At 45.2% G+C, this 27,572-nt stretch overlaps 1 protein-coding gene and 2 long non-coding RNA genes across 4 annotated transcripts in view; 2 read left to right on the top strand and 1 right to left on the bottom strand.

Moving 5' to 3' along the window:
- Nucleotides 1-620: 620 nt before the first annotated feature.
- The window catches only part of HEXA (hexosaminidase subunit alpha), a 36,159-nt gene continuing 9,207 nt past the window's right edge, over nt 621-27,572 (top strand). The window contains 7 exon segments of one of the 2 annotated variants that reach the window (NM_001261529.1): nt 621-1,007; nt 21,154-21,246; nt 22,148-22,213; nt 24,009-24,055; nt 24,574-24,684; nt 26,508-26,609; nt 27,092-27,224. In NM_001261529.1, coding sequence (NP_001248458.1) covers nt 755-1,007; nt 21,154-21,246; nt 22,148-22,213; nt 24,009-24,055; nt 24,574-24,684; nt 26,508-26,609; nt 27,092-27,224 — 805 coding nt within the window. In that variant the 5' untranslated portion in view covers nt 621-754. 2 annotated transcript variants of the gene reach the window in all.
- On the bottom strand, nt 736-19,036 carry LOC144329974 (uncharacterized). Its single transcript, XR_013395743.1, has 2 exons — nt 18,023-19,036; nt 736-1,246 (listed from the first exon to the last, which is right to left on the bottom strand). It is a non-coding gene; the product is annotated as an uncharacterized LOC144329974 (long non-coding RNA).
- Nucleotides 6,387-11,804, top strand: LOC144329959 (uncharacterized). The gene is made up of 2 exons (XR_013395728.1): nt 6,387-7,260; nt 10,189-11,804. It is a non-coding gene; the product is annotated as an uncharacterized LOC144329959 (long non-coding RNA).

The raw sequence follows: 27,572 nt of genomic DNA, 5'->3' as shown, positions 1-27,572 counted from the left end.
GCTTTCAGTAAATACACACCGGGGTATGTGGGGTTTTGTCTGGGGAAAGGGGATGTGAGTTGCTAACTAAGAGATTTATAGTCAATCTTGAAGGGAAGAGCTCATATCGGAGGCAATGGAATGCCTCGAGCTGGCTCTGAAAGTACACATTTTTTCCAGTCATAAGTAGATCACACTTTTGTGATCTTGTGATCCCCTCTCTAGCAGAGCCGTGCAGACTACCCACTTCCGGCCCATTCTTGCCCCACGAAATTTCACATCACAACGACTTGTGGTTTTAATCCTCCGTTTTTCTGCTGCTGAACTTACTTCAGCCTGGGAAGTCCTTTACCTCCCAGTAGGCCTGGCGAGCTCCATCACAACATTCAAGATTCACCCTGGAGCCATCTGGGAAACTTTCTTTTCCAGCTCGCCCTGCGTCCTCGCCTCCCCACCCCGTGCTTCTCGAGTCGGGTGAGCTGTCTAGTTCCATCAGAGACCGCACGGCCGCAGGGGTGGCCGGTTATTTACGGTTCTACTGGGCCCGACAGGCGTCTGGGGAGCCGAGCAGTTGCCGACGCCCGGCACTATCCGCTCCATGCAGCAGGAGCCTCACGTCCAGGCCGGAAGTGAAAGGGCAGGGAGTGGGTCCTCCCGGGATCGCAGGCGCAGAGCGGCCTCTGGTCACGTGATTCGCCGATAGTCACGCGGGCGCCGCTCACCTGACCAGGGTCTCACGTGGCCAGGCCTCTCCGAGAGGGGAGACCGGCGGGCCATGGCAAGCTCCAGGCTTTGGTTTTCGCTGCTGCTGGCGGCAGCGTTCGCAGGACGGGCGACCGCCCTCTGGCCCTGGCCTCAGAACATCCAAACCTCCGACCAGCGCTACGTCCTTTATCCGAACAACTTTCAATTCCAGTACGATATCAGCTCCGCCGCGCAGCCTGGCTGCTCAGTCCTCGACGAGGCCTTCCAGCGCTATCGTGACCTGCTTTTCGGTTCCGGGTCTTGGCCCCGTCCTTACCGCACAGGTCAGTCGAACTTGTCCCGCCCTGTTCCCGGGCCCTGAGAGAGCCTGCCTGGGGACAGCTCCCCCAGGGCTACAGAGACGCCCTCTGGGCTTTTGCCCAGCCCTCTGATCACAAGCACTCCACTTCCTCCTCGAGCTGTATTAGGTTTACATCCAAAGATAACTACTATAGGACTACGGTTCAATCAGGAGATTAATTTATGGAAAATACTGTGCCAGCAAAAATCTTAGGTGATGCTTCTGACCGTGTTCAAGCTGTCCAGGGTCCTAGTGAGGCTGTGGCCAAGGGCTGGGTAGAGGAGACCAGAGAAAACACTCAAAATTGGGGAGACATAATACAAGAACTATGCAAGGTTACATACAAGTGTCTGGCACATAGAATGTTTGGTGGGCGGATCACGAGGTCAGGAGTTCGAGACCAGCCTGACCAACACCGTGAAACCACGTCTCTACCAAAAATACAAAAAATTAGCCGGGCGTGGTGGTGCGCGCCTGTAGTCCCAGCTACTCAGGGTGCTAAGGCGGGAGAATCGCTTGAACCCAGGAGGTGGAGGTTGTCATGAGCCGAGATCGCGCCACTGCACTCCAGCCTGGGCAGCAGAGCGAGACTCCGTCTCAAAAAAACAACCCCCCCCCCCAAAACAAAACAAGTATAAACTGTGAAAGAAGTCATAGAACATAAGGAAGTGAGTTTCCAGCGGCTACTTGGAATGGGGTGGTGCATGTAATTAGCCGGGACTGAAAAGAGGGTATTCCAGGCAGGAAGAAGGGATTGAGCAGAGACACAAAGAGTTATGATTGAGCTCAAATTTCAAGTCTAGTGGATGTGATGAGTGGGTTCTGGGGATTGAGGAGGGATGAGGGTGGGGAAAATGTGGGGTTAAAGAGGTCAAGAGCACTTTAGTCATTGGTTTGATATAAAATGGAAGGGGCTAACAGTTTTCTTTTAGGCAGCTATGTAATCAGTACTGAAAATTGCATTTGAGGATAATTATTCCACAGCACATGTATAAGTCGAGTCAACAATGTAAAGGAATACAATTCTGCTGCATGGGTTCAAAATTTAGAAGTTTCTTGATAATCTCCTGGAATCTAGCTCTTTGGTTATATTGTATAGATGTTATGGGGGTGGGAGCCACATTTACAGTTGAGTCATATAGTAATATTTTATATGATGTTTCAAGTGTGTTTAAATTACTTCACAAAAGTTATTTGATATCTAGAATTAAAAGCATTTAATTAAACACATGACATTTGATTTAGGGAAAGAAGTACAATCTCAGCATCAGAGTAGTCCTTAACTGGTAAAATGCATTAAGCTGGAGAGGATAAGAGGCCTGCTCTTGAGTGTGGTAGATCACATTTTCCTCTGAATCCTGCATGACAAATAATAGAGAGCCTTACACAAGATTGGCACTCAGAATATGTTGATTTGGGTTATAGAAGAGTTTGAGCCTGGTTTATGGGGTTAAAAAAAGATCCTTCTAACTGCTATGTGTCAATCCCAGTGCTGGGCACTCTGAAGGTTACGAGAAAAGTCTTAAGACCTAGCCCTAGACTCTATAGTTCAATTGCGGAAACATGAAAATATGAAACAGTGGTACACAGTGAATTATAAGATGCTCAAAAGCTTTGTAGGTTGTTTACTAATACTGTATACATGAGAATAATTCCTTTCCTTTTTTTTTTTTTTTTTGAGACGGAGTCTCGCTCTGTTGCCCAGGCTGGAGTGCAGTGGCCAGATCTCGCCCGGCTAGTTTTTTGTATTTTTTTAGTAGAGACGGGGTTTCACCATGTTAGCCAGGATGGTCTCGATCTCCTGACCTCGTGATCCGCCCGTCTCAGCCTCCCAAAGTGCTGGGATTACAGGCTTGAGCCACCGCGCCTGGCCTTTTTTTTTTTTTTTTTTTTTTTTGAGATGGAGTCTTGCTTTATCACTCAGCATACACTGAGGCTGAGTGCAGTGATATGATCTCAGCTCACTGCAACCTCCACCTCCTGGGTTCAAGCGATTCTCCTGCGCCAGCCTCCCGCGTAGCTGGGACTACAGGTGTTCGCCACCATGCCCAGCTAATTTTTATATTTTTAGTAGAGATGGGGTTTCACCGTGTTGGCCAGGCTGGTCTCGAACTCCTGGCCTCAAGTGATCCACCCGCCTTGGCCTCCCAAAGTGCTGGGATTATGGGCATGAGCCACCGCGCCTTGCCTAATTCCTATACTTCTAAATTAGGCCTTCACCTCCATTGCTATAGTACCATAGTTTAATCAAGTAGATAGAAATGGAGAGATTGTGAGACAATGAAATACTATAAATTCCCTAACGAAAGAGATTTAGAGCCAGATAAATTCAATAAGATGTTTATTTCCATATATTACCTTCCTGTAAGTTCATTTGCTTTATTAGTTGAGGGTTCTTGTCCTTTGAGAGAAAATGAAGACTGGGTTGGGTGAACATTACTAAAGACTTAAAAGTAACTTCTTTCTCTATTGTTCTTCCCATGGAGTCTTCCCTTTGGAACATAGTTTCCTGTGGAGGCTTTTAGGTGACTTTAAGCTAAAATCCTAGTTCTGCAGAAACAAGGATGAAGCAATAGCATGGGAAGCAAATAGAGGGAAAGCAGTACCAACAAGGCTGAAGCCAGAATACATGCCTTTATGAGTCTGATTTTAGTAAAGAAGGCAACATATGCAGGTTAAATCTTAACTAACAGATTTCCGTCCTCTTCCTCCAAACAGCTTAATTGTAGGTTCTGGGCCAGTGGGTTTTGTTTGTTTGTTTTTGTTTTTTTTTGAGACAGTCTTGCTTAGTCACCCAGGCTAGAGTGCAGTGACACAGTCTTGGCTCAGTGCAACCTCTGCCTCCCGGTCTCAAGCGATCCTCCCACCTCAGCCCCTTGAGTAGCTGGGACCACAGGAGCATGCCACCACACCTGGCTAATTTTTGTATTTTTTGTAGATGGGGTTTCACCATGTTGCCCAAGCTGGTCTCCAATTCCTGAGCTCAAGTGATCCCCTTGCCTTGGCCTACCAAAGTCCTGGGATTACAGGGTGGAATGAGCCCCCCTGGCCGACCCAGTGTTTTTCATTAAGCAATGCAACTTCTGGTTTTGATCTAAACCTGAAACTAAGAATTCATACTCCCTTTTCTGGAAAACAAGGCTGGTATTGAGGTTCAGTTCTATTTTGAATTCACCTTCAAAGGTTAGTCCCACCAGTTGCTAAATGTTCTGTGAGGGTGTTTAGTATTTGCCACCTTTCTTTGTCATTGAAAAGTGTACCAGTTGGAGGGTGTGTGTTGCATGTTGTTGAACCTGTTAAATAGACTTGTTTTAGGAACTAGATACTTGAATGAATCTAGTTCCCTGTGTGATTATTAAGCCACATCCTGTTTGCAAAGCAAAGATGTGATCATTTGGAATTTGGAATGGCACCCATCTAATGTTGCTCCAGACACTTAATAAGCATGGTGTGGAGCATGGTGATTGATGGAGCTGATAAAGCCCAGATTTTTCCAAGTAAAGTGGCTAAGTCTGTTTCTGCCATTTGACTGCGTTTTTTTTTTCTTTTTCTTTTTTTTTTTTTTTTTTTTGAGATGGAGTCTTGCTCTCTTGCCCAGGCTGGAATGCAGTGGCGTGATTTTGACTCACTGCAACCTCCACCTCCTGGGTTCAAGCGATTATCTTGCCTCAGCCTCCCAAGTAGCTGGGATTACAAGCGCCCACCACCATGCCTGGCTAATTTTTTATTTTTTAGTAGAGACGGGCTTTAGTAGCGACAGGGTTTCACCACGTTGGCCAGGCTGCTTTCGAACTTCTGGCCTCATGTGATCTGCCCACTTCAGGATTACAGGTGTGAGCCACTGTGACTGGCCATTCTTCTTTGCTTTTCCTGAAACTGATTGATAGAAGCCATAGTATATCATAGATATTATAAGGTTCCCATCCTGGTCTGATGTTCACCTGCACATCTCTATGAGTTGCTGAGGATGCCATTGTCCTTGAACAGAATAATCCTCTTTCCCTTCTCCAGCCCTTTTATTCTGGAATGGAAGATGATTATATGAGAATCTGTATCCTTCTACAGCTTTTATCAATATTTGATTTGCTCATCTTCAGATATGAAAGAAGTGACTGGGTTAATAAGTGGCATAGTTCAGTATAATCTGGCTCTCCTAAAATACCTTCTTTGGCCTTTTCTTCTATATCTGGAACGTTGTAGATATGTAGTTATTATTTGTAGAATATATTAACGTTAAAGAGCTACTTTGTGTAAATATTTGTAAGAAGGCTTTATGGGTTTGGGTTTTGTTTTCTTTCTTTTCTTTTTTTCTTTTAGAGACAGGGTCTTGTTTTGTCACCCAGGCTGGAGTGCAGTGGCACAAACACAGCCCACTGCAGCCTCGACCTCTGAGGCTCAAGCTGTTCTCCCATCTCAGTCTCCTGAGTAGCTTGGACTCCAGGTGCACAGCTAATTTTTGTAGAGATGGAGTCCCACCGTGTTGCCCCAGCTGATCTCAAACGCCTGGGCTCACCCAGTCTGCCTGCTTCAGCCACCCAAAGTGTTGGGATTACAGGTCTGAGAAGATCATCAGAAAGATATGATTTGCAGTTTTTCATTGAGGATTGCCTTTCCTTTCAGGTTTCCAATTTGGAGTGTAAGTGTGTGATTCTGGGCAAAGGATAATCACACTGTGCTGCTTATTGTGTGATCCCAACTTGTGCTGCTCTTAACTCAGCACACAGTGGGAGATGCATTGGGATTGCGTGTAGGAGGGAAACAGACAAGGTCAGGCAGCTGGGCTGGGGAGAAAGAATAATGCTGATTAGTTCTCTCCACTTTAATTAGGCTAGTGGCTAAGTATACTTTAACCTTTCCCACGGCAAAGACAAGGCATATTCCTGCCAAAGGCATGGTTGCCACTAAGTTTATTGTTTTGAAAGCAAAGAGGAAGAAAACAACATGGGAAGAAGGTTTTGTAGTAGAATTACTTTTCTTGTGAAGGGGTATGTGGAGAACAGAGGGATACATAGGAGGAATACAGTGATGAATAAATTTTCTTTAGAAAAAAGGTGATGGCAGAAGCACAGTTTTTAGTTGAAGGGCAAAATAAGTGTCGTATTTGATTTTGAATCCCAGGGCCTAGATTAGCTCGGCCCGCAGTCTTCTCACAGCCCTGTTTTTTTCTTTTCTTTTCTTTCTTTTCTTTTTTTTTTAAAGAAACAGGTCTTTCTCTGTCATTCAGACTGGAGTGCAGTGGCGTGATCGTGGCTTACTGCAACCTCGAACTCCAGGACTCAAGCAATCTTCCCGCCTCACTCATGAGTAGCTAGGACTACAGGCGTGTGCCACTGCACCCAGCTAATTTTTTTTATTTTTTACATTTTGTAGAGATGGGGGTCTTAGTATATCGCCCAGGCTGGTCTTGAACCCCGCTGGCTTCAAGCGATCCTCTTGCCTCGGCCTCCCAGAGTGCTGAGATTACAGGTGTGAGCCACCATTTATTACCTGAAGCATGATACTTTTCCAGTATCCCTGGATAGTACTGAGTCCAAGAAGCTAAACTTGATCAAGGTGTATGTGGGTAGCCTAGCCCTGGTTTATAAAAAATTCGAGTTTTATTTCCATGAGCTGTAGGTATTCCCCTGCCTTGGATATTCTGTTTGAACACAGTATACGTGTATTAGGGTCTGGAACATGATTTATTGAGGAGTCAGCCAAGAAAGTGTTTATTAACCCCTTAACTATGTGCCTTCAGACTAATTGCCTAATTTCCAAGCTGTTGCTGCTACTTCCTTCTTTTTTTTTTTTAAACTCTGCCTACCTTCCAGACATTTCTAAGGATAACAAGAAAATAGTTATGTTTTTTCAGTCTTTGAAGGAGGCTATAATAGTGGGAAGAACTTGGTGATTTTAAAAATAAAACAATAAAAATTAAAAGTCCGAGCCCCAGAGATACCCTTCCTTCCATTTCCTTCTACCCCAGTTCCTTACCTCCAAACAGAAGCAAGAAGCATAGCATTGGAAGGTTTTTGACAATGGATACCTGTTGTTTTGTTGTTGTTTGTTTGTTTTTAACAATCTCATGCTAGAGCATGTTGTCTGTTTCTTAGCCTGTTAAAGGCATAAGCCTCAATCCCTTTCCTGTTGATTATATAGAGGGAAAGGAGTTTTACTGCCTTATCAGTACTTCTTTTAAGAAATAAAACTGGGCATGGTGTCTCATGCCTGTAGTCCCAGCTACTCCGGAGGCTGAGGTAGGAGGATGGCTTGAGCTCAGGAGGTGGAGGTTGCAGTTAGCCAAGATCGTGTCATTGCACTCCAGCCTGGACAACAGAGCCAGACCTTGTCTCAAAAAAAGCAAACAAATAAACAAAAACCCAGAAACAAAAACAAAAGAAGGGTCACTCTTATGTTTCTGCAGTTTCCTAAATTTCTTTTCCTGGCCCTGAAAATAAGTGATAAAATAGAATCAATTTGCATCATCCTCAGGAGGTTCCACAACCTTTGTGGAGCCAGTGACGACAAAGTCAGCGGAAGAAAGGAGGTTGGGTCCGTAGGGGTCAGAGAGGTGTATGTTTGAAGAGTTTTCTGTGGTGTGAGCTGTCTCAAGGTTTACATGTTCACAGTCTATTGTAATACCAAAATGAATTCTATTTTCTTCTCTATTCCTGGTTGTAATGAACAAAACCCATTATTGGGTCAGGAACTTCAGTCTTCTCTCTTCTTGTCCTTTGTTCCTGTTTTAAGCTATGGCATTTGCTTAAGCTTCCTGGCCACACACTCAGCCCTGATCCCCAGCCAACTTTGGTATGCTATTGTTGTGTCCACATCTTGAAGCTGGTTAGGCTTGGGTGTGGTGTGGAGCTCCTTCCTGTGGAAGTGTATACTCAAATGCAGGACGTATGGGTGCTTGTCAGCTTGTCACCTGTTAAGCAGCCTTCCCCTTCTTTTGTAAAACTCTTCGGATTGAGGGGGTAAGGGGGATGACTTACCAGATACACTGTGTTATACATGAACAGTTTAACTACTGTACTGTTTGTTCAACCTTGTCCTTGTTGTAACTAGGATTCCACATTAGTGGCTTTGTTGTTTTGCCTGGAGCTGCAGTCCTAGGTTGGGGGAGATTCAGAGTTCTAAGGCTATGTCGCTTTTGTATGTTGAAGTGTCAGCCTGTTCACATACTGAATGGCATCTCACAATAGTGAAGCCTTCAGTCTCCTATAAGAGGCTCATGAAAAACCCTTCATGGAAGCTGCTCCTAGAGTGTGGCTTTGCCATAGATGACCCTACCCCAGGACTCCTCTGGCCAAATGAGAGAATCGAGGTTTGCTGGGGCAAAACTGTCTTATTGGGAAAAGGGAAGTAGAACACGGAAGGAAACTAGCATTTATTGTCTGGCACTTGATGTATGTTATTGCCCTTTCTTTTTTTTTTTTTTTTTTTTTTTTTTTTTGAGACGGAGTCTCGCTCTGTCCCCCAGGCTGGAGTGCAGTGGCCGGATCTCAGCTCACTGCAAGCTCCGCCTCCCGGGTTCATGCCATTCTCCTGCCTCAGCCTCCCGAGTAGCTGGGACTACAGGCGCCCGCCACCTCGCCCGGCTAGTTTTTTGTATTTTTTAGTAGAGACGGGGTTTCACCGTGTCAGCCAGGATGGTCTCGATCTCCTGACCTCGTGATCCGCCCGTCTCGGCCTCCCAAAGTGCTGGGATTACAGGCTTGAGCCACCGCGCCCGGCCGTTATTGCCCTTTCATCTTCATAACAGCTCTGTGAGGTCAGTGTTATCCGAATCTTTGAGAATGGAGACATAGAAGCTAAGTAACATGCCCAGGGTTACACAGTTTGTAGGGGTGGAGCAGAAATTCCAGTATGCATAAATTTTGCTCCTGTCACTGTACAGTCTTGTGGCATACTCATACACGCCTTTGTCAATCCAGTTAGCAATTTGGAAAACTACTGGCCTCTGGCAGGATTAAGCTCTAATCATATCTTAGCATTAATTACTTCAAATAGGTAATAACTTCTAACATCTAGTTACTCAGTAGCACTCAGGTTATGAATATTTTGATCCCTGGCCCATTGTTACCAGATTCCAGTAGCATTTCTTTCTTCCTTCGCATCTATTCTTAGTACAAGTAGTATTTATTAAGTAACTTTAATTGTCAATAGTACTAGGGCCAAGGAATATTAAGTTGAACTGCCCTGTCCTTAAAGTATTTACAGTTCCTGGAAGTGGGGATACAGACAGACAGGGTGTGATATTTTTCTATAATAACTGAAGCACAAAGTACTTTGGGAGTGCAGAAGAGGAACACCCGACCTAAGTGTGTGGAGGGGAAAGGAGAAGGTGCATATTGAAAAGGCTTTCCTAGAGAGCTGTTGAAGGAGGTCTAAAAGTAGAAGTTGGTGGGGGTGAAGATAGTATTCCACATAGAAGGAACTGCACGTGGAAAAGGCCTACAGGCGAGAAGCCTTCATGCCATATTCAAGGAATTCAAGGTGTCTAGCTGAAATACACAACTCTAGGGTGGATCAGCAAGTTCTGAAGCTAAAGAGGAGATAGATGGAAAGGTCATGAAATGACCTAATAAGCCCTGGTAAGGAATGGAGCTTTATCCTAAGGTCAAAGAAGGCCAGTAAAGTGCAGTCAACAGGATAAGTGATGTGACTAAACTCTGGCTACATTGGGGCTTGCTGTAGAGTGGAATTAGAGGCAGGAAACCCAGTTAAAAGGCTGCCAATAGTGATCTAAATAAGAGAATAGTGGCTGAAGTTGGGTTGATGGCTGTAAGGACAGAGAAAACTAGAAAGACTGAAGAGAGATTTAGGAGATGGCTGCTTGGAAGTGGGAGTTAGGCTGGAGGGAAAGGGTGCTGAGGATGACTCCCAGATTTCTGACTTAGCGGTTTGAATGTTGGCTCTCGTTCACTTGTGCTGCCATTAACAAAGATAGGGAAAATAGTAGGAGAGGAAGGGAAGGAGTAAAAAGAGAGCTAAATTGGCCAGTCGTGGTGGCTCATGCCTGTAATTCCAGCACTTTGGGAGGCTGAGGCGGGCGGATCACCTGAGGTCGGGAGTTCAAGACCAGTCTGACCAACATGGAGAAACCCCATCTCTACTAAAAATACAAAATTAGCTGGGCATGGTGGCGCATGCCTGTAATCCCAGCTACTCCGGAGGCTGAGGCAGGAGAATCGCTTGAATCCAGGAGGCAGAGGTTGTGGTGAGCCGAGATTGTGCCACTACACTCCAGCCTGGGCAACAGGAGCAAAACTCCATCTCAAAAAAAAAAAAAAAGCGAAATTGATGAAGAGGTTGAGAGGTAGAGTGAGAATCATGAAAAGTAAATTTAATTTTGACGTGTTGACTATGAGGTATCTAGCAAGCAGTTAGCTATGTAGTACTAGAGCTTGGGAGAATGAGTTTGAACACTTCCCGAGGAGAAGAAGGTCCAAAAGGCAACCATAGGAGGGTGGTTGAGGAAGAGGAGGATGTTGTTGGATGACTGCTAAGCCAGAACATGGGTTAGTTCTTCCTTTTGGGTGTTAAAATCATCTAGGATAATAAGCAGCTTTGGGGTGGAGAGGAATACTGGGCACCAGGATCCAAAGTATTAAGTAAATAAGGTCAGGTGCAGTGGCTCATACCTGTAATCCCAGCACTTTGGGAGGCTGAGACAGTTGGATCACTTGAGGTCAGGAGTTCGAGACCAGCTTGGCTAATGTGGTGAAACCCCGTCTAATTTGTAAACATACAAAAATTAGCCGGGTGTGGTGGTGCACACCTGTAATCCCAGCTATTTAGGAGGCTGAGGTAGAAGGATCTTGAGCCTGGGAGGTGGAGATTGCAGTGAGCCGAGATCGTGCCACTGCACCCCAGCCTGGGCAATGGAGTAGGACTCCATCTCAAAAAAAAAAAAAAAAAGTGAATAAAGAAGTGATCAGGAAGCTGCAGAGGGTTGTAACAAGGAGAGCTGGAAATTTAACAGCTGGGTGACATGAACCACAGAAGAAACGTGTTTTATTACTTGGTGGCGGTGGAATGGATGACCCAGAAGCAGCCCTATATCTCAACCCTGTGATGTGGGAGGTGGCTGCCTCTCAGAGCATGTTGTAGGGGAAGTGGTGTGTGGTATTCCTGGGGAGAGCCAGGCTTTGGTTAGGGAGGAAGTAGAAGAAGCTGAGTAATTAAATAGCTACACAATAAGATCTCAGAGGGTTTACAAGGTGAATGATATGTAGTACCTGTGGTCTGGTAGAGAAGAGGAAGCAACATGTATAAGAATAGAAGTACAGGACCAGAAGTGAGCAAAGGGGGTTATATATTGGGCAAAGTGACAAAATATGGTAGAGATATGACATGGTGGATTTCCCTGGCAATAAGATTGCCAAGAAAATAGATTCCAGAGGCAAGCAAGCATGTGTATGTATGTGGGAATTTAATATATGATCAAAGAAGTATTTCCAATCAAAAGTGAAAAGATGTATTAGTCAATAAATACGTGAGGATAACTGGTTATCCAATTGGGAAAAAAAAATTCTTTACCTCATATCAAACTCAAAAGTAAATTCCAGGTATTAAAGATCTAAAGATGAAAGACCAAGTGTTAGGCAGAAATGAAGGACACTATTATTAAAATTTTAGGGGTAGAGGAGGCCTTTCTAAGTGAGCAAACAAAGAGACCATAAAGGAAAAGAGTCATAGCTTTGACTGCATAAAAATTAAAGCAAAAGAAAGCATAAGGTTAAAAAATAAAGGATAAAATGAGGCAGATATTTGTAACAAGTCAATAAAAGAAAAATAACTCCCCCCCCCCCCCCCCGAGACGGATTCTCGCTCTGTCGCCCAGGCTGGAGTGCAATGGTGCGATCTCAGCTCACTGCAAGCTCCGCCTCCCAGGTTCACGCCATTCGCCTGCCTCAGCCTCTTGAGTAGCTGGGACTACAGTCACCCGCCACCATGCCCGGCTAATTTTTTTTTGTATTAGTAGAGACAGGGTTTCACCATGTTAGCCGGGATGGTCTCAATCTCCTGACCTTGTGATCCGCCCACCTCGGCCTCCCAAAGTGCTGGGATTACAGGTGTGAGCCACTGCGCCTGACCAAGAAAAATAACTTTAAAAAGTAAAGAATTTGGCTAGTAGGTGCAAAGAAAGACTTGAGGCCAGGAGTTCAAGACCAGCCTGGGCAGCATAGAGAGACCCTGTCTCTACAAAAATATAAAAATAAAAATTAGCCTGACATGCTGGTACACGCCTGTAGTCTTAGCTGTCTGGGAGGCTGAGGCAGGAGGATCACTTGAGCCTAGGAGATTGAGGCTGCAGTGAGCTATATTGGTGCCACTGCACTCCAGCCTGGGTGACAGAGCAAGGCGCTGTCTCAAAAAAAAAAAAAAAAAAATTAAAACTTAAAATTAAAAAAATACAAATTGAAATTGAAACAATTTTTTTTTGTTTTTTGTCTTTTTGTTTGTTTGTTTTTTTGAGACGGAGTCTTGCTCAGTCACCCAGGCTGGAGTGCAGTGGCGCGATCTCAGCTCACTGCAAGCTCTGCCTCCTGGGTTCATGCCATTTTCCTGCCTCAGCTTCCCAGGTAGCTGGGACTACAGGCACCCGCCACCAAGCCCAGGTAATTTTTTTGTGTATTTTTAGTAGAGACAGGGTTTCACCATGTTAGCCAGGATGGTCTTGATCTCTTGACCTCATGATCCGCCCGTCTTGGCCTCCCAAAGTGCTGGGATTACAGGCGTGAGCCACCGCGCCCGGCCTGTGTTTGTTTTTTCAAATCCAGCTGGCAACGGTGAAAAAGAATTGAGATGGTCTAGTGTTGGAAAAATGTGGAGCAATGGGCCCATATATGTGGATTTGGGTATAAGTCAGTACAGTAACTTGGAAGAGGAATTTGGCAGTATCAAAACCAAAACTTTCATATCTGTGGCCTAGCATTTCCACCTCCAAGAATTTATCCTACAGATATCTTTCACAATTGCTTATATACATATATATGAATATTTGTTTACTAGAGCATTGTTTATAATACTAAAAACTTAGAATAAATGTCCATAAACAGAAGAGAAGTTAGGTAAGTTAATGTATATCTCCTCATTGGAATTCTATTCAACATTTATAAATAAGGATGTAGATCTATATGTATATTGACATTAACAGATCTACAGCTCATTTTGGTAAGGGGAAAAAAGTTACAAACTAATAGTATTAGGATCCCATTTTTGTTTTTGTTTTTTGTTTTTGGGGTTTTTTGAGACAGTCTCGCTCTATCACCCAGGCTGGAGTGCAGTGGCATGATCGCTCGGCTCACTGCAACTGCCACCTCCCAGGTTCAAGTAATTCTCCTGCCTCAGCCTCCCAAGTAACTGGAATTACAGGCGCCTGCCACCATGCCTAGCTAATTTTTGTATTTTTAGTAGAGACAAGGTTTCACCATGTTGACCAGGCTGGGCTCAAACGCTTGAACTCAAGTGATCCACCTGCCTCAGCTTCCCAAAGTGCTGGGGTGACAAGTGTGAACCACCGTGCCCAGGCCCATTTTTATTTTAAAAATTAATAAATTTATGTATTTACAAAAAATTGGAAAATTGTGCAAACTGTTATAACTAAAGTTATCTCTTGAGATCTAGAATTTTAGGGAGATGTTCTCTTTCCAGTGGGGATAGGATTGGGAGGGGCAGATCAGTTTTAAAAGTAGGGGGAAATAGAAAATTTTTAACTACAACTTTTCCCAAAAAAAAAAAAAAGAGGTGCAACTTTTACCCAAAAAATATGTGATGGGAATGAGAGGAAGGAAGAACATTCAGGATTCACCTGTGGGCTGGAGAGAGTGATACTTCCAAGTAGGTATTAGTAGTCTGTGGAGGGTGAAGAATCTTGGGACTTGCAGGAGGAGATACCATGATCTAGACTGAATTCAGCAGCACTAAGGAGAAGGCCCCAGCTCAGGGCAGCTGGCTTCACAGACTCCCACTTTGTTGGGATAAGAAGTTTGACAAGGTTGGCCTTGACTTGTCTCCTAGCCACACCAGTTCACTTCCCAGGCTTGGAATACCTTTTCTCCTCTTGGTAGCTTGGTGAATACCAATTCAGTGTTCAAGATCCCACTCAGAGGTCCCCTTCAATGTCAAGCCTTCCACCTTCGCTGGACGTGGCTATTAAATCTACCATAGCCCTTATCACAATGTTTGTGATCATTGTTTGTGTTTATCTCTCCTGCTAGATTGTGATCTCCTCAAGGGCAGGGACCAGGGCTTGTTTTTCTTTTTAACTGCCCCAGCACCTAGCACAGTTCCTAATGCACATTAAATGCTCAATATATCTTGGTTAGAATGAAGAAATGACTGAGAAGTGAATGATATAATGGGCTTTTATGAGGCTGAATATGGGGGAGATGAAACCTGGATATGATGTTTATAAAGGTGAGAGGGGGAAGAGAACAAAGTGGGCATGGGAACAAACTTTGGCACCAGCCTAGGAGGGTACCAGGGGATATGGGGGCACAGTAGACATTAAAGAGTGGGAAGGTGGCCAAGCCTGGGTTGCCTTTCTTAGTTTCCAATCCAGAAGCAAAATCAAGTACCACTTTATAACCGAAACCAATGTGTTTTTTTTTACATACTGCTAGGATTCTGTGAATCAAACACATTGATAGGATAGAACTGTTTTGATTCAGGAGGGAACAGGGGTAGTGGAGGGAAAGGCTGTTTTGCACTGAGGTAAAGATTGATAGTTTCCAGGTTACCCTAATAGTTATTAGTTACCCTAATACAGCAATGAGTTCTTCCTTTCAGAGAAGTGGAAAGACCTAAATCTTGGAATTTATGGATCCAGAGGTCTTCAGAGCAGTGTCTGAAAAGGCAGTTTGTGTAAGTCTGGGTGTCTTAGCATCGCCCACCCCAGTCTCAGGATTTCAGAAATACTAGGTTTGAGGATATAAAAGTAATCTCTACATTAACTACTTGCTATTTATGCCTGATTGTCACATAGCACAATCATAACATTAAATATGCATTTTGTAAATTCCAACATCATTCATTTTTTCAGCAAACATGTATTGAATGACTGCCGTGTGTCAGGCACTGGGAATACAGAGACACTGAGATTGGTCCCTCCTGTTGAGGAACTCACAACCTAGGTGAGGAGCTAGACAAATAAACAGCATATCTTAAGATAAGTGTTTTGAAAAGTGTGTGTATACCTTGCTGCATGATTACATAGGAGGGTCTCTTAGGAAAGGGCAGGGAAATAACAGAAAAATTTCCTAAAAGGAAAACAGAGCTGTTTCTTAATTGGGAGAGATGTGGAGGGAAGGCAAAGTTTGTTTCAATTGGAGGAAACAATATGTGCAAAGAAAAATATGGAGAAAATATGGCATTTTCAGGACAGAGTTCATTGTTCATTGTGAGAGTTCCTGCACAGGAGCAGAAAAAGACAAGGCATTTTCTTATGATTACCCAGTGAATTCTGGACTTGATTCTGAAAGCTGTGGGAGCCATTGGAAGATTTTAAGCAGAGATTGTCATGCTCCTATCTTCATATTCTAATATCCCTGAGGATAGTAGATTGACATGGGTATTCCTGGAGGCAGGGGAAGATTGCCTGGGAGATTTTTTTATAGTCATCCAGGTGAGAAATTACAAGAGGCCGAATTAAGGCTTTGGCCCAGTGGGGTTGGGAAAATGGCGATGTGTTAAGAGATTATAAGTATTGTGTAATTGTAAGACTTTTAAGAAGTCTTTTTACTGTTGTAATCTCAGTGCTTAACAGAATGTTTGAGCTAGCAGACAGTCTGTGAATGTTATTTTGAGTTAATGAACTTGTGATCTACTCAGTGAGATGGAAGGTGTAGAAGAAGGAGATTTCTGGTGTAGGTAAATAGATGGGGCTGTTATCAAAGTGAGAGAGAGGATCAGCCAGGAGGAGGAATGAAGAGTTAGGTTAGTCTTGTGTTGAAGATTCAAGTGGCGTTTGAGACATTTGCGTGGAGGCATACAAGTCTAGAGCTCCAGAAGAGCTGGCTTGGAAAGATAGATTTGGGAGTCATTGGCCTGCTGTGGGAGTGGATGGCATTGTCTAGGGAGAGTGTAAGGGAAGGGAAAAAGAGAAGTTTGGAGCCTTGGACACCCTGGGTAACACTAGCACATTGGGGTTGGTGAAGGAGAAGTAGAATGAAGAAGCATATTCAAGGAGTTAGAAGGAAAACCAAGAGAGCACTGTCCCCTAAGCTAAGGGAGTTTAGTTTCAAGAAGGTCAGGGATGTCCGATGCTGTCAAGAGGTCCCAGAAGGAGTGAGTGGTTTCTATGAGCTCTCTGACAGCAGGGATTTTTGTCTGTTTTGACCACTGCTGTATCCCCTGGCACATAGTAAGCATTCAGTAAATTACTGTCGAATGAATGAATGAATTGAAAAGAGTCCCTTGAATTTGGTTACAGAACCACAGGACTTTGGTGAAGCCATTTTGAGAGAAGTGGTGGTGAAGGAAGCCAGATTATAGTGGATTAAGGAATAGATAGGTTGTAAGGAAGCAGCTACGAAGAGAATACTAAGCATAATCAACATCATGAGCACTTACCATGTGCCAGGCCCTGAGCTAAGCACTTTACATGTGTTAACTCATTTAACCTTCCCAGCAGCCCAGTTATATAGGTATTATGACCCCCATTTTACAGTTGAGGAAACTGCAGCTTAGAGAGGGTAAATAACTTGCCTAGGGAAGGCCTGCAGCTAGAAAGTGTTAGAACCAAGATTTGGATCCAGATCTGTCTTCCTTTGGAGTTCAGGTCCTTAGCTGCCTAGGCTACATTTCCTCTAGAGTGTCTTTGTGGCAGGAAGGCAAAAGAAACAGTGAGTGTTTGAAGTGACATGCAGTTGAGACCAGGAAGATTGCAAACATTTTAATGCTGATGAGAGTTGAAAGAAATAATCTGAAGGCTTTGGGAAAAGGGGAAATAATTTATACGAGAGGAGACTGAGAAGAGCTCCAGAGCACAGGGAAAAGGAAACCCCTTCCATCAAGGTGAAGGTCTGGGAAAGGGTACAGGCGGGTGTGTGTGTTGCAGATATTTTTGTCAGCAGGGAGAGGGGAAGAGGGTAGGGATAGTTGAAAGTTCTCTTCTGATTGTCTGCTGAGCATAAGGGAGGTGGTGATCAAGTAGACTTGAGGAAGGTGTAGAAAATAGAATGAAGCAAAGGTGGAGATAGAAGATTTTCAGGGTAGCATCACAGGCCCAGCCAAGATAGAGACCATGATTTTTGCAGTGGTCCAATCCTGCTCTTTTGTGACTTTTCTCCCTTCCCTCCAGTAGGGTACAGTAGCCAGGGTCGGGGCACAGCCGGCAGATGTTAGATTGATCCAGGGTTGAAAGTTTTGCCCATTGGTTGTGACAGCAGAAAAGAGGCAGATCGCTGAGAGTATTGGCTAGATTGTGTTTGAGGTGATGGATCACTACACATAGGCCAGCAGGGAAGGAAGCAAGGATGAGAGAGGACTGAGAACAGAAGGGAAATAGAGGGGTCATAGTACTGGAGTCTGGAGAAGGTTCAACAGTAGGACTTTGGTGGTAGGAGTGTCCTTGTTCTGAGAATTCCATGTCCGGAGATGACCTGTCTGTGATGAATAAGGCTAAGGCAAAATTACACTACAAGGTACTACAGGGGTAGAAAACTACCAGTGATGTTTATCTCTTTACTGAGGGGACTAAGGAAGGGTGCCAAAGATACTTTTTTTTTTTAATTGTAAACATTTTCTACTGTTTGGTAGTACTGTTTTATTTTTTTTTATTTTTATTTTTATTTTTTTTGAGACAGAGTCTCAGTCTGTTGGCCAGGCTGGAGTGCAGTGGTGCAATCTCTGCTCTCTGCAGCCTCCGGTCTCTTGGGTTCAAGTGATTCTCCTACCTCAGCCTCCTGAGTAGCTGGGATTACAGGGCACACCACCATGCCCAGCTAATTTGTTTGTATTTTTAGTAGAGACCAAGTTTCACTGTGTTGGCCAGGCTGGTCTCTTAACTCCTGACCTTAAGTGATCCGCTCTCCTCAGCCTCCCAAAGTGCTGAGATTATGGACCTGAGCCACCACACCAGGCCTGTACTACTGTTTTGATTTTTTAATTTCAGTGTACCCAAAGAGAAGAGTAGGTCTACATGAAAGCAGGGAGACGAGTGAGCTGCAGAGGTAGGAGGCTGTGGTCCTGGAATGGGACCCTGGAGTGTATTATCTGTCTGTGGAATCACAAGGTCTTAGATCTGAAGAGAAGTAGCTGGAATCTGGTCCCACCCTGCCATTGTTTACAGGGGAGGAAATGGGAGCCCTGAGACTTGCTCAGCTTGGCAGCAGCAAAACCAGAACCAGAAGCAGCCTGTCCTGATTTCCCAGCCCTCTGGTCTGTTTTTCATGCTGCCTCCTAAGCTCTGGAGGCTCCTCAATTTCCTGCTGTCCCAGCTGGACTCATAGCACATGTGCTCATGACATTGCTGGCTGACCGGGCTGTTTGCCATACCGTGCTTCCCACACATCAGTGCTTCTCAGTGTTCAGGTTGTGGGCGGGTGTGTGTAGAGGCAGCTGTACTACTGTCCCCTGCCTATTTCCTGCCCTCTTCATAGCCAGGCAGAGTAGCAACTTGGAGGCGGAAAGCCACAGTGGTGATACCCTATTTACATCATTTTCAGTGACCTAGTGTCCCTGCTGTTTTGCCAGCTCTCGTGTTGCTGCCTCCCCCAAACATCCCTCTCATAATTTGTTTAAACAGCAGCCATGCTCCTGTATATACGTCTTTCAGCCCAAACCCAGATGAGTCACTGAGAGAACTTCGGACAGGGATTCTTCACCATGAGATTATTGGCGGGGACTGGAAGAATTGTAATTCTGGAGAAACAGCCCTTAAATTAGGGGCATTGTTCTGGGGGAAAAAAGTGCTTTCCTATTCAGCAGATCTGGGGGGAGTCTGTGACTCTCCAAAAGACTACAGATTTAGGGAGTACAGTACAGGTGTGTTTTAGAAAAATAAATTTTAAAAAAACGAAAGATTAGGTATTTTTCTGTCTTCCAAGTAATAGTTCAGATAAACCTGGTGTTTGTGCAGCCTCTCTTGTTTTGTCATGAGGGCGGCGAGCCACGGTAGTTGCATATGGATTAGTTGTGATTTCTCCTTATGTGGCATGCTGAGCCCCAGTGGATTAGAACTAAAGCTCAGGACTTTGGCTGTCTTTTGGATGGCTGCCTGGGTAGATATGCAATGAGCTCTCCACACAATGATATTGGGGCTCCATGATGTCGTGGGGTTGGGAGTGGGGACAAGAAGGCAGAGGATGGGGTATAGTTTTTCCTCACCCTTGCTCCTAGGTTAAGTCCTCATTGGTCTCCCTGTAGAGTCTCCTGTGGAGATGGGTTTGTAGCCTGTCTGCTTGGATGGCCCTACAGACTCTGCCTTGAGTGTGGTCTTCGCCTTGAAGGTCTGCTTGTCCTTTGTGTTGTAACAATGTAATTTTAGGGTTTGAGAATGGAGTTGTGAATTGACCTGGCCCAGAGTTGCTTCAGATTCCCTCCTCTTTGCAGAATGGAGGCAGGTATTGGTGTGGGGATCCACGGTATTTACTGATAAAGGAAAGAATGTGTTTATTCATGATGGTAAGAAAGAACCCCTTATTGGCTTGCTTCTTGGCAGACCTAAGAGCTGAGATACAGCCATGTGGTAGTGCTCAAGAGGTCTGAGCAGGCTTCCTTGAGATGATCTGAGTGCTTGGATTCCCTCTGCCTGGAGATGGGTAATGTTTGAGATTCCATTTTGGTTCTGAATTCTCTCTCGTTGCCTTCTGCCAGGCCATCCTATCTCTGACATTGTAGTGCCATAAAAAGTCATGGATGTTGTGTTGCCAGTGGGATGAATGTTTCTCCAGGAAAGAATAGAATAGAGAGGGGTTCATTAAGTTAAGGCTTGGGGCTATAACATCAGAGCCATCCTGAAAATCACAGGGAAGAACCAGTAGGAGGGTGAGAAGAGACAGTGTATTCATATTTGGCTTGGCATTTTTTCTGCATAGGCAAGGGTCTCTAAAGCTATATTAGGTACTACGTTGGCTCATACTGGATGACCGTTCACTGTTAGGGCAAAATCTACCTTGGACAGAGAACCTGTTTGGGAAGAGGAAGGAAGGAAGCAAGATGGACTGGTGACCCTGACCTTCTCTGAGGTATCAGTTGCATCATTTCAGGCCTCCTCTGCATGTGAGATCCTTCTGTCATCTACTCCATTAGCTCCTAGGCTTTTGCAAAACTGGAAACCCTTCATCTGGAGCCCTCAAGAGCAGTACTACTTAATATGCCAATCTGCAATGAGATAAGAAGCATATGTACCAGAATGTAAAACTGATCTCTTCTTCGAGAAAATCTTGGCTGGGCGCAGTGGCTCAAGCCTGTAATTCCAGCACTTTGGGAGGCGGAGACGGGCGGATCACAAGGTCAGGAGATCGAGACCATCCTGGCTAACACGGTGAAACCCCGTCTCTACTAAAAAATACAAAAAACTAGCTGGGCGAGGTGGCGGGCGCCTGTAGGTTGAGGCAGGAGAATGGCGTAAACCCGGGAGGCGGAGCTTGTAGTAAACTGAGATCCGGCCACTGCACTCCAGCCTGGGCAACAGAGCGAGATGGAAAATCTTGTATGAAAAAATGTTAGAACTAGACACTGTGTTCACTCTGACATAATTGATTTCCATTCAGGCTTCATGTAAGTTTTCTATATAGTGACCAACCAGTAACACAGTTTGCAAATTGGCAGCTAATCTGTAGACCACACTGAGAGTAGCATGCTCTAGAGCTGCCTCTCAGTCGGAAGCAGTTGTTGAGGTCATGGAATTGTTTGTTTGGTACAGGCCAAGGGCAGCCAGAAGTATAGAGCCCTGGTTAAGAAGAGCTGTCACCCAGAGCATTCAGACATGGGTCAGGGTGGCTACTGAGGAGAAGAGGGGCACAACCAGAATGAAACAGCTGAACAGATGATCAGGCAGTACCTACACCAAGAGTAAATGCCATGTCCTCCCTTTACCACAGGCGTATGAGCTGGGGTACTAGAGCTAGGGCCTTGGTTTTGCTTGTTGCTTCTAATGGCAGGTTGGCCACACCAAGCTTACCCTGTCTTCCCAGGAAAACGGCATACACCTGAGAAGAATGTGTTGGTTGTCTCTGTAGTCACACCTGGATGTAACCAGCTTCCTACTTTGGAGTCGGTAGAGAATTGTAAGTATCATCCTGTTCCCTGTCTTAGAAGAGCAAGCACTTGTCTGAAGCTGTAACTCTGGATGGCCTGGCCTAAACTGCTGATGCTCGGCCTGGAGTCTCCCTTGACCATGGGGACCGAGGGTCACCAAGTGCTGAGAGCCATGGAAGATGAGTTTTTCCTATGCAGAAACTGAACCAGTGCTAAAGGTTGGCTGTGGAACATTGCACTGGCTCTTCACTGAGTCCCACAGGACACCTACCTGCTGGACAGAATACATTTCTATTTTAGGAAAGTGTATACTTTGCTAGTTTTCTCTAATAGACCATTCATTGGGGAAACAAGGGGTTCTGGTCACTTATACTGAGATGAAGTTAAGTCATTAGTCCAGTGACCGCCTCCTGTCTTCCCTGAGCAGCATTTGGGGACTTCTCAGTCTCCAAAGTGAACATCTGAGTTTTGGCTTCTTCCTCACATTCTTGGAGGAAGTAGCTGAAGCACAGAGGAAAGGGAAAGGAGGGTGATTACAAAGGCATTGGGAGCATTGCATGCTGCACTCCCCCCTGCAGGCATCCCTGTTCCCTTTGCCAGGAGAAGACTTCCTTCATCTTTCTGCTGTGGAAACTGACCCATGAGGTAGGTGGTGCTTTGCACAGAACTCCGCTCCAGCCTGACTCTTGCTGTACGTCATCATGCAGGGTCTACAGAATCACTGTGGTGACCACCCTCCCGCTCTGGCCCCAGACCAGCCCATCCTATAGCTATCTTGCTCTGGGGACATCTCCTCATTGAAAGATTTTTTAAAATATATGGTCTTACTGTTTTTTTTTTTTTTAATCCAATGATTTATAGAATATCTGGTCTATAATCTGAGAATAGAAAACCTTAACCAACTAAATGAGTTCATTTCTGTCATTTCAGATACCCTGACCATAAATGATGACCAGTGTTTACTCCTCTCTGAGACTGTCTGGGGAGCTCTCCGAGGTAACAAATTAAAAGAGAGAGAGAAAGGATGATGTGGGAAGGTTGGTGTTGGTGGAGTTCAGTAGCCCAGTCCCTGCTCACTGCAACCTCTGCCTCCTAGGCTTAAGCAATCTTCCCTCTTTAGCCTCCCAAGTAGTGGGATTATAAGTGCCTGCCACCATGCCTAGCTAATTCTTATATTTTTAGTAGAGATGGGATTTCACCATATTACCCAGGCTAGTTTTGAACTCCTGAGTTCAAGTGATCCACCCATCTCGGCCTCCCAAAGTTCTGGGATTACAGGTGTGTGCCACCTCGCCCAGCCAGGAAGCTTTCTTTATGGGAACAGTTGGCGTGTTTTCCCATCTCTGTGGAGCTGTCCCTGGAGGTTGACAGGTTTTACCCTGTGCAGCATCAGCAGCTGCTGCTGCTGCCCTAGTCAGGGACTCTGGGAAGCAGTGTGAGAGTCTGCAGGCTGATGCTCTAGGTGCCAGCAGGGGACAGGTAGCTGGGGGACAGGGGGAATGATGCTACCACAGACATTGCCCGTCCAGCTCTTGCTAAAGACATGTAATTGGAAAGGTATTTTTTAAAAGGAAAACTATAACAAAAGAAATAGATACATGCAAGAGAAAAGATAAATAGTAGTGAAATATTTAGAACTACATTATTTCTGGAGAAAATGAGTTTACTGGCTAAACTGTCAGCCCTTGCCCTTCCTCTGGGTTTACTGAGAAGGTATTTGGTGCTTAGATACAGACTTAGCCAAGTACCTCTTCCACTTTTGGTAAACCCTCTGCTGGTGAATGATGAGGGAAATTCTCTCGGAATTCCACACCTTGCTTTGGTTTGTCTTCCTTCCCTTTCCCCACTTCTATGCTTGGAACAACAGCATGCTGCCTCCCCTTCCTGCCCTCTTGTAACTTTGGTGCAGGTGCCGATAGTAAGGGAGGACCTCGGACTCCAGAATGCTGGGTGTCAGAGTCAGAGTGGGGAGAAGCCAAAACAGTACACTAGCAGTCTGCTCAAACTAGGTGCTGAGTGACTGCTGAAGTCTCATGGATTCTTTCACTTTGAAATTGGGGACTCTGATAATTTTTCATGGGGTTTCTGCAGTGTTTCCAGAAGAGGGTCCCCAGCTGTTGAGAACATACAATGCTCTGGATTCAACATACCTGTGTGTGGGCCTTGCTAGACTCTAGGAGACAGTGTCAGTGGACTAGGGGAGTCCTTCTGAGGCAGTTGCTGTCCACCACACCTCAGCTCCCTATAGCTGGGTCTCTTCTCAGTCTCTGAAGAGGAAGAGTGGATGATTTTTTTTTTATTTTCTAGGTCCAGCCATGAACCCAGGCTCCTTGGAAACCCAAGCTTATGATCACTTTCTCACAATTTATTCTGGGACCCCTTTTCTCAGCTCTGTCAGCTCCTGATAGGGGTTAACTATGGAAAGCCTTACAGGCTGTCTTGTCCCTGTGTCTGTCCTTATGAGTATATGTCTTGGCCTCTCTTCTCAATATTCTTGTCAAGGCACAGGAAATATAGATGAGAGGTTTGTGGGTTTTGAAAGTTAGTGTGTTGTAAGAAGGGGCACTAAAACCCTTACTCTGACATCTCCCAAAATGAAATACAGAGTAAAGATGGATACTGGCTTCCTAATATCCCCTTTTCATCGGTGTTAAAAATTGTCAAGCCTACACTACATCCATTTTCACTGTGTACCCAAACGTTACACTCTGCTACATTGAGAACCTTCCAAATAGATACACCTCTTTCTCCACTCCCTGAGTCTTTACTCTGCCTCTCTACTTCTTCCTAGGTCTGGAGACTTTTAGCCAGCTTGTTTGGAAATCTGCTGAGGGCACAGTAAGTGTGGACCCTCAAAAAGGGCTCCTTTTTCATCTCCGGGGTTTGATCCCAATGTTGAGAATCCTAGAAAAATCTTGTTTTGCCTTAGGATCCTGGTGACTTGAGATAGCCCCAGTAGAAATGGAAGAGGAGATGTGGGTGGAAAACTGGTTTGGTACTGTTTGGAATCACTGTAATTTGGTTCCCTTGAGTCATCATTTAGTCATTTAGTCATCATTTAGACCTTGGGGCCACACTGCTTTGAAGAAAATAAACTGTGTTAACAGGAAAATCCAGAATTTTTAGGCTGAGTGGTGTATGGGACAGTTGTTTTAGGCCGGCGTTGGACAATTGCTCTATGGGAAGGTGGCTGCTCATGGTCATTTATAGAGGTGGGGGGCATTTGGGGAGACAGTGACCCTGAGAACAGTCAAAGATTGGCTTTTTAAGAATCCTGGGAGAGGTATCTTCATCTCCCTGTGCCCCTGTAGTAAGCTTCCTTTGAATCTGACATGTTCAATGTTTGTTCTGCACAGTTCTTTATCAACAAGACTGAGATCGAGGACTTTCCCCGCTTTCCTCACCGGGGCTTGCTGTTGGATACATCTCGCCATTACCTACCACTCTCTAGCATCCTGGACACACTGGTACCCAGGCCTGAAGGCCTTCTTCACACTTAAGAGTTCTGGGGTGATGGAGCAACGGACAGACCAAGTTCCAAATTCTTAAAGAGTTAGAGAGAGAATGTATGGACTGGGCGTGGTGGCTCACGCCTGTAATCCCAACACTTTGGCAGGCCGAGGTGGGCGGATCACCTGAGGTCAGAAGTTCGAGGCCGGCCTGGCCAACATGGTGAAACTCCGTCTCTACTAAAAATACAAAAATTAGCTGGACATGGTGGCGCATGCTTGTAATCCCAGCTACCTGAGAGACTGAGGCAGGAGAATCGCTTGAACCCGAGAGGTAGAGGTTGCAGTGGTTGGAGATCACGCCACTGCACTCCAGCCTGGGTGAAAGAGTGAGACGCCGTCTCAAAAAAAAAAAAAGAGAGAATGTGTGTAACTCTATGAGCTCCTGGGAAAAATGTAGAAGATGAGCTGCTCCAAGACTCAAAAAATAAAGAGTGACTTAAATCTACCTTACAGGCTACCGTAGATCAATGCTCAGGCTGTTTCCAGGGATACAAATGTTTAGGGGAATTGGCTTCATTGGCAGAACTAACTTTATTTATTTGTTTTTGAGAAAGGGTCTCAATTTTTTTTTTTTTTTTTTTGTAGAGCTGGGGTTTCATCGTGTTGCCCAGGCTGGTCTTGAACTCCTGGGCTCAAGCAATCTGCCCACCTTGGCCTCCCAGAGTGGTAGGATTACAGGCATGAGTTACCACACCTGGCCAGCAGAGCTAACTTTAGTTAGGAGAAGGTCATAGGAGAGAAATGTTCAAAGCCTTACCTCTGGGCCGGGTGCAGTGGCTCACACCTGTAATCTTAGCACTCTGGGAGGCCAAGGCGGGTAGATTGCCTGAGCTCAGGAGTTCGAGACTGGCGTGACCAACACGGTGAAACCCCATCTCTACTGAAAATACAAAAAATTAGCCAGGCATGATGGCGCAAACCTGTAGTTGGCGCAAACCCAACTACTCAGGAGGCTGCAGTGGGAGGGTCACCTGAGCCTGGGGAGATCAAGGATACATGAACTGTGATTGCACCACTGCCGTCCAGCCTGGACAACAGAGACCCTGTCCCAAAAATAAATAATAAAATGAATGAAGGAAGGAAGGAGGCTGAGGCACGAGAAGCCCTTGAACCTGGGAGGTGGAGGTTACAGTGAGCTGAGATTGCGTCACTGCACTCCAGTCTGGGTGACAGAGCAAGACTATGTCTCAAAAAAAAAAAAAAAAAAGCCTTACCTAGGAGGTTCCTGACTCTCTTGAGTTTTAATGTGCAGTCTTATCTGACAGTGCCCGATCCAGTTCCTGTGTCTGCCTTTTCCTTTGCTCCTGTGACGGAACCAAAGGAGGCAACACATCTGCCAGCCTTGGCCTCTGAGATTATGAGTTAAGAGACTACTAAGTTCCCAGGAGGTCTCACAGTTGGGATTAACATCAGTCAGACAACACAAATGGCAAGAGGAAGTGTTGCTCTTCAGGCTTTTGGAAGATTCCAGGGTACCACAGTAGCTGCAGCCCTCCTCTTAATGTGGCCAGAATTTATTTCAAAAAGAGGAAAGACCACTTCTATCATCCATCTTTGGATGTGTTCTGGGAAGAGTAGAAGTGTGCGGGGCCTTCCCTCCATGCCATCCCTCCCTGATGGGAAGGTTTGATAGACCCCATAGACACTTAATTGAGAGCTGAGGCAGGTCAAGCCTGTAGGGGTATGTGGAGCGGCCTGAGAGCCTGCCCAACATTGCAAGTTTGAGGCTGAAACGGGAGAGACTGTGATGGGTTCACAGTGTGCACTTTAACCTACAGGATGTCATGGCGTACAATAAATTGAACGTGTTCCACTGGCATCTGGTAGATGATCCTTCCTTCCCATATGAGAGCTTCACTTTTCCAGAGCTCATGAGAAAGGTATGTCCCCATTTCACTCAGACCAAGTTTATGGGTCAGTGTCTGAATCTGGCTGTGGCCCTCCTGGCAAGAACAGGGTCTCTCATCCTAACCAGTCGGTTTTAGACCAATATAGGGGAAGGACACTGGATTTGGAGTCAGAAGACTTGAGTTCAAGTCCAAAACTTTGCCAATAATTTTCCTTGTGACCTTCAGGAGAGAATCTCTTCTGGCCTTATTCCCTTTCTATTTATTTATATTCTGTTAAATGGACATAATATTAATACCTACCATGATTATCTCACTGGCATTATGATACTCAGATAAAATAGATGTGATAACTTCTAGGAAATTATGATCAAGTTTTTTGAAGACAGTCCCTGATACCAAAAGGCTATGGGCAGGTTTTCTGATGTCTGGGGAGTCTTGTGGGCATTTTGAGTATCTTCTACTCTGCTAGCTTTCAGGAAATGTGAACCTGAAGGGTGTCTTGTGCCTTTCAGGGGTCCTACAACCCTGTCACCCACATTTACACAGCACAGGATGTGAAGGAGGTCATTGAATACGCACGGCTCCGGGGTATCCGTGTGCTTGCAGAGTTTGACACTCCTGGCCACACTTTGTCTTGGGGACCAGGTAAGAATGATGTCTGCGGCCAGAGGGACTCTGCTCATTATGCTCAGAGTGAAGCTTCAGGGCAATGGCTCATGGAAGTGGCATATTCCAGCCTTGGTCCTTGGAAGAATGTTTTCCATCGACTTCTTCCACCTGGGAATTTAGATAGGAAGAACTCACTTTGGGCAGTGGAAGCCACTTCTTACTATTAAAATATGTACTGTTAGACTATGTAAGGGCACATTTTTCTCAGATGCCATTGCAGGTAGTTTTGCCTCGAGTGGATGCTGAGGAATCTGACCACCAGGGTAGAATCTGAAAGAAAGAAGCCCAAGGGCAGCCTGCAGAGGTCAGAGTCAGTTACTACCC

The sequence above is a fragment of the Macaca mulatta genome, chromosome 7 (genome assembly GCF_049350105.2).
Source record: "Macaca mulatta isolate MMU2019108-1 chromosome 7, T2T-MMU8v2.0, whole genome shotgun sequence".
NCBI lineage: Eukaryota > Metazoa > Chordata > Mammalia > Primates > Cercopithecidae > Macaca > Macaca mulatta.
The sequence above is the reverse complement of the archived record's forward strand: the minus strand, read 5'-3'. Positions and strand labels throughout refer to the sequence as shown.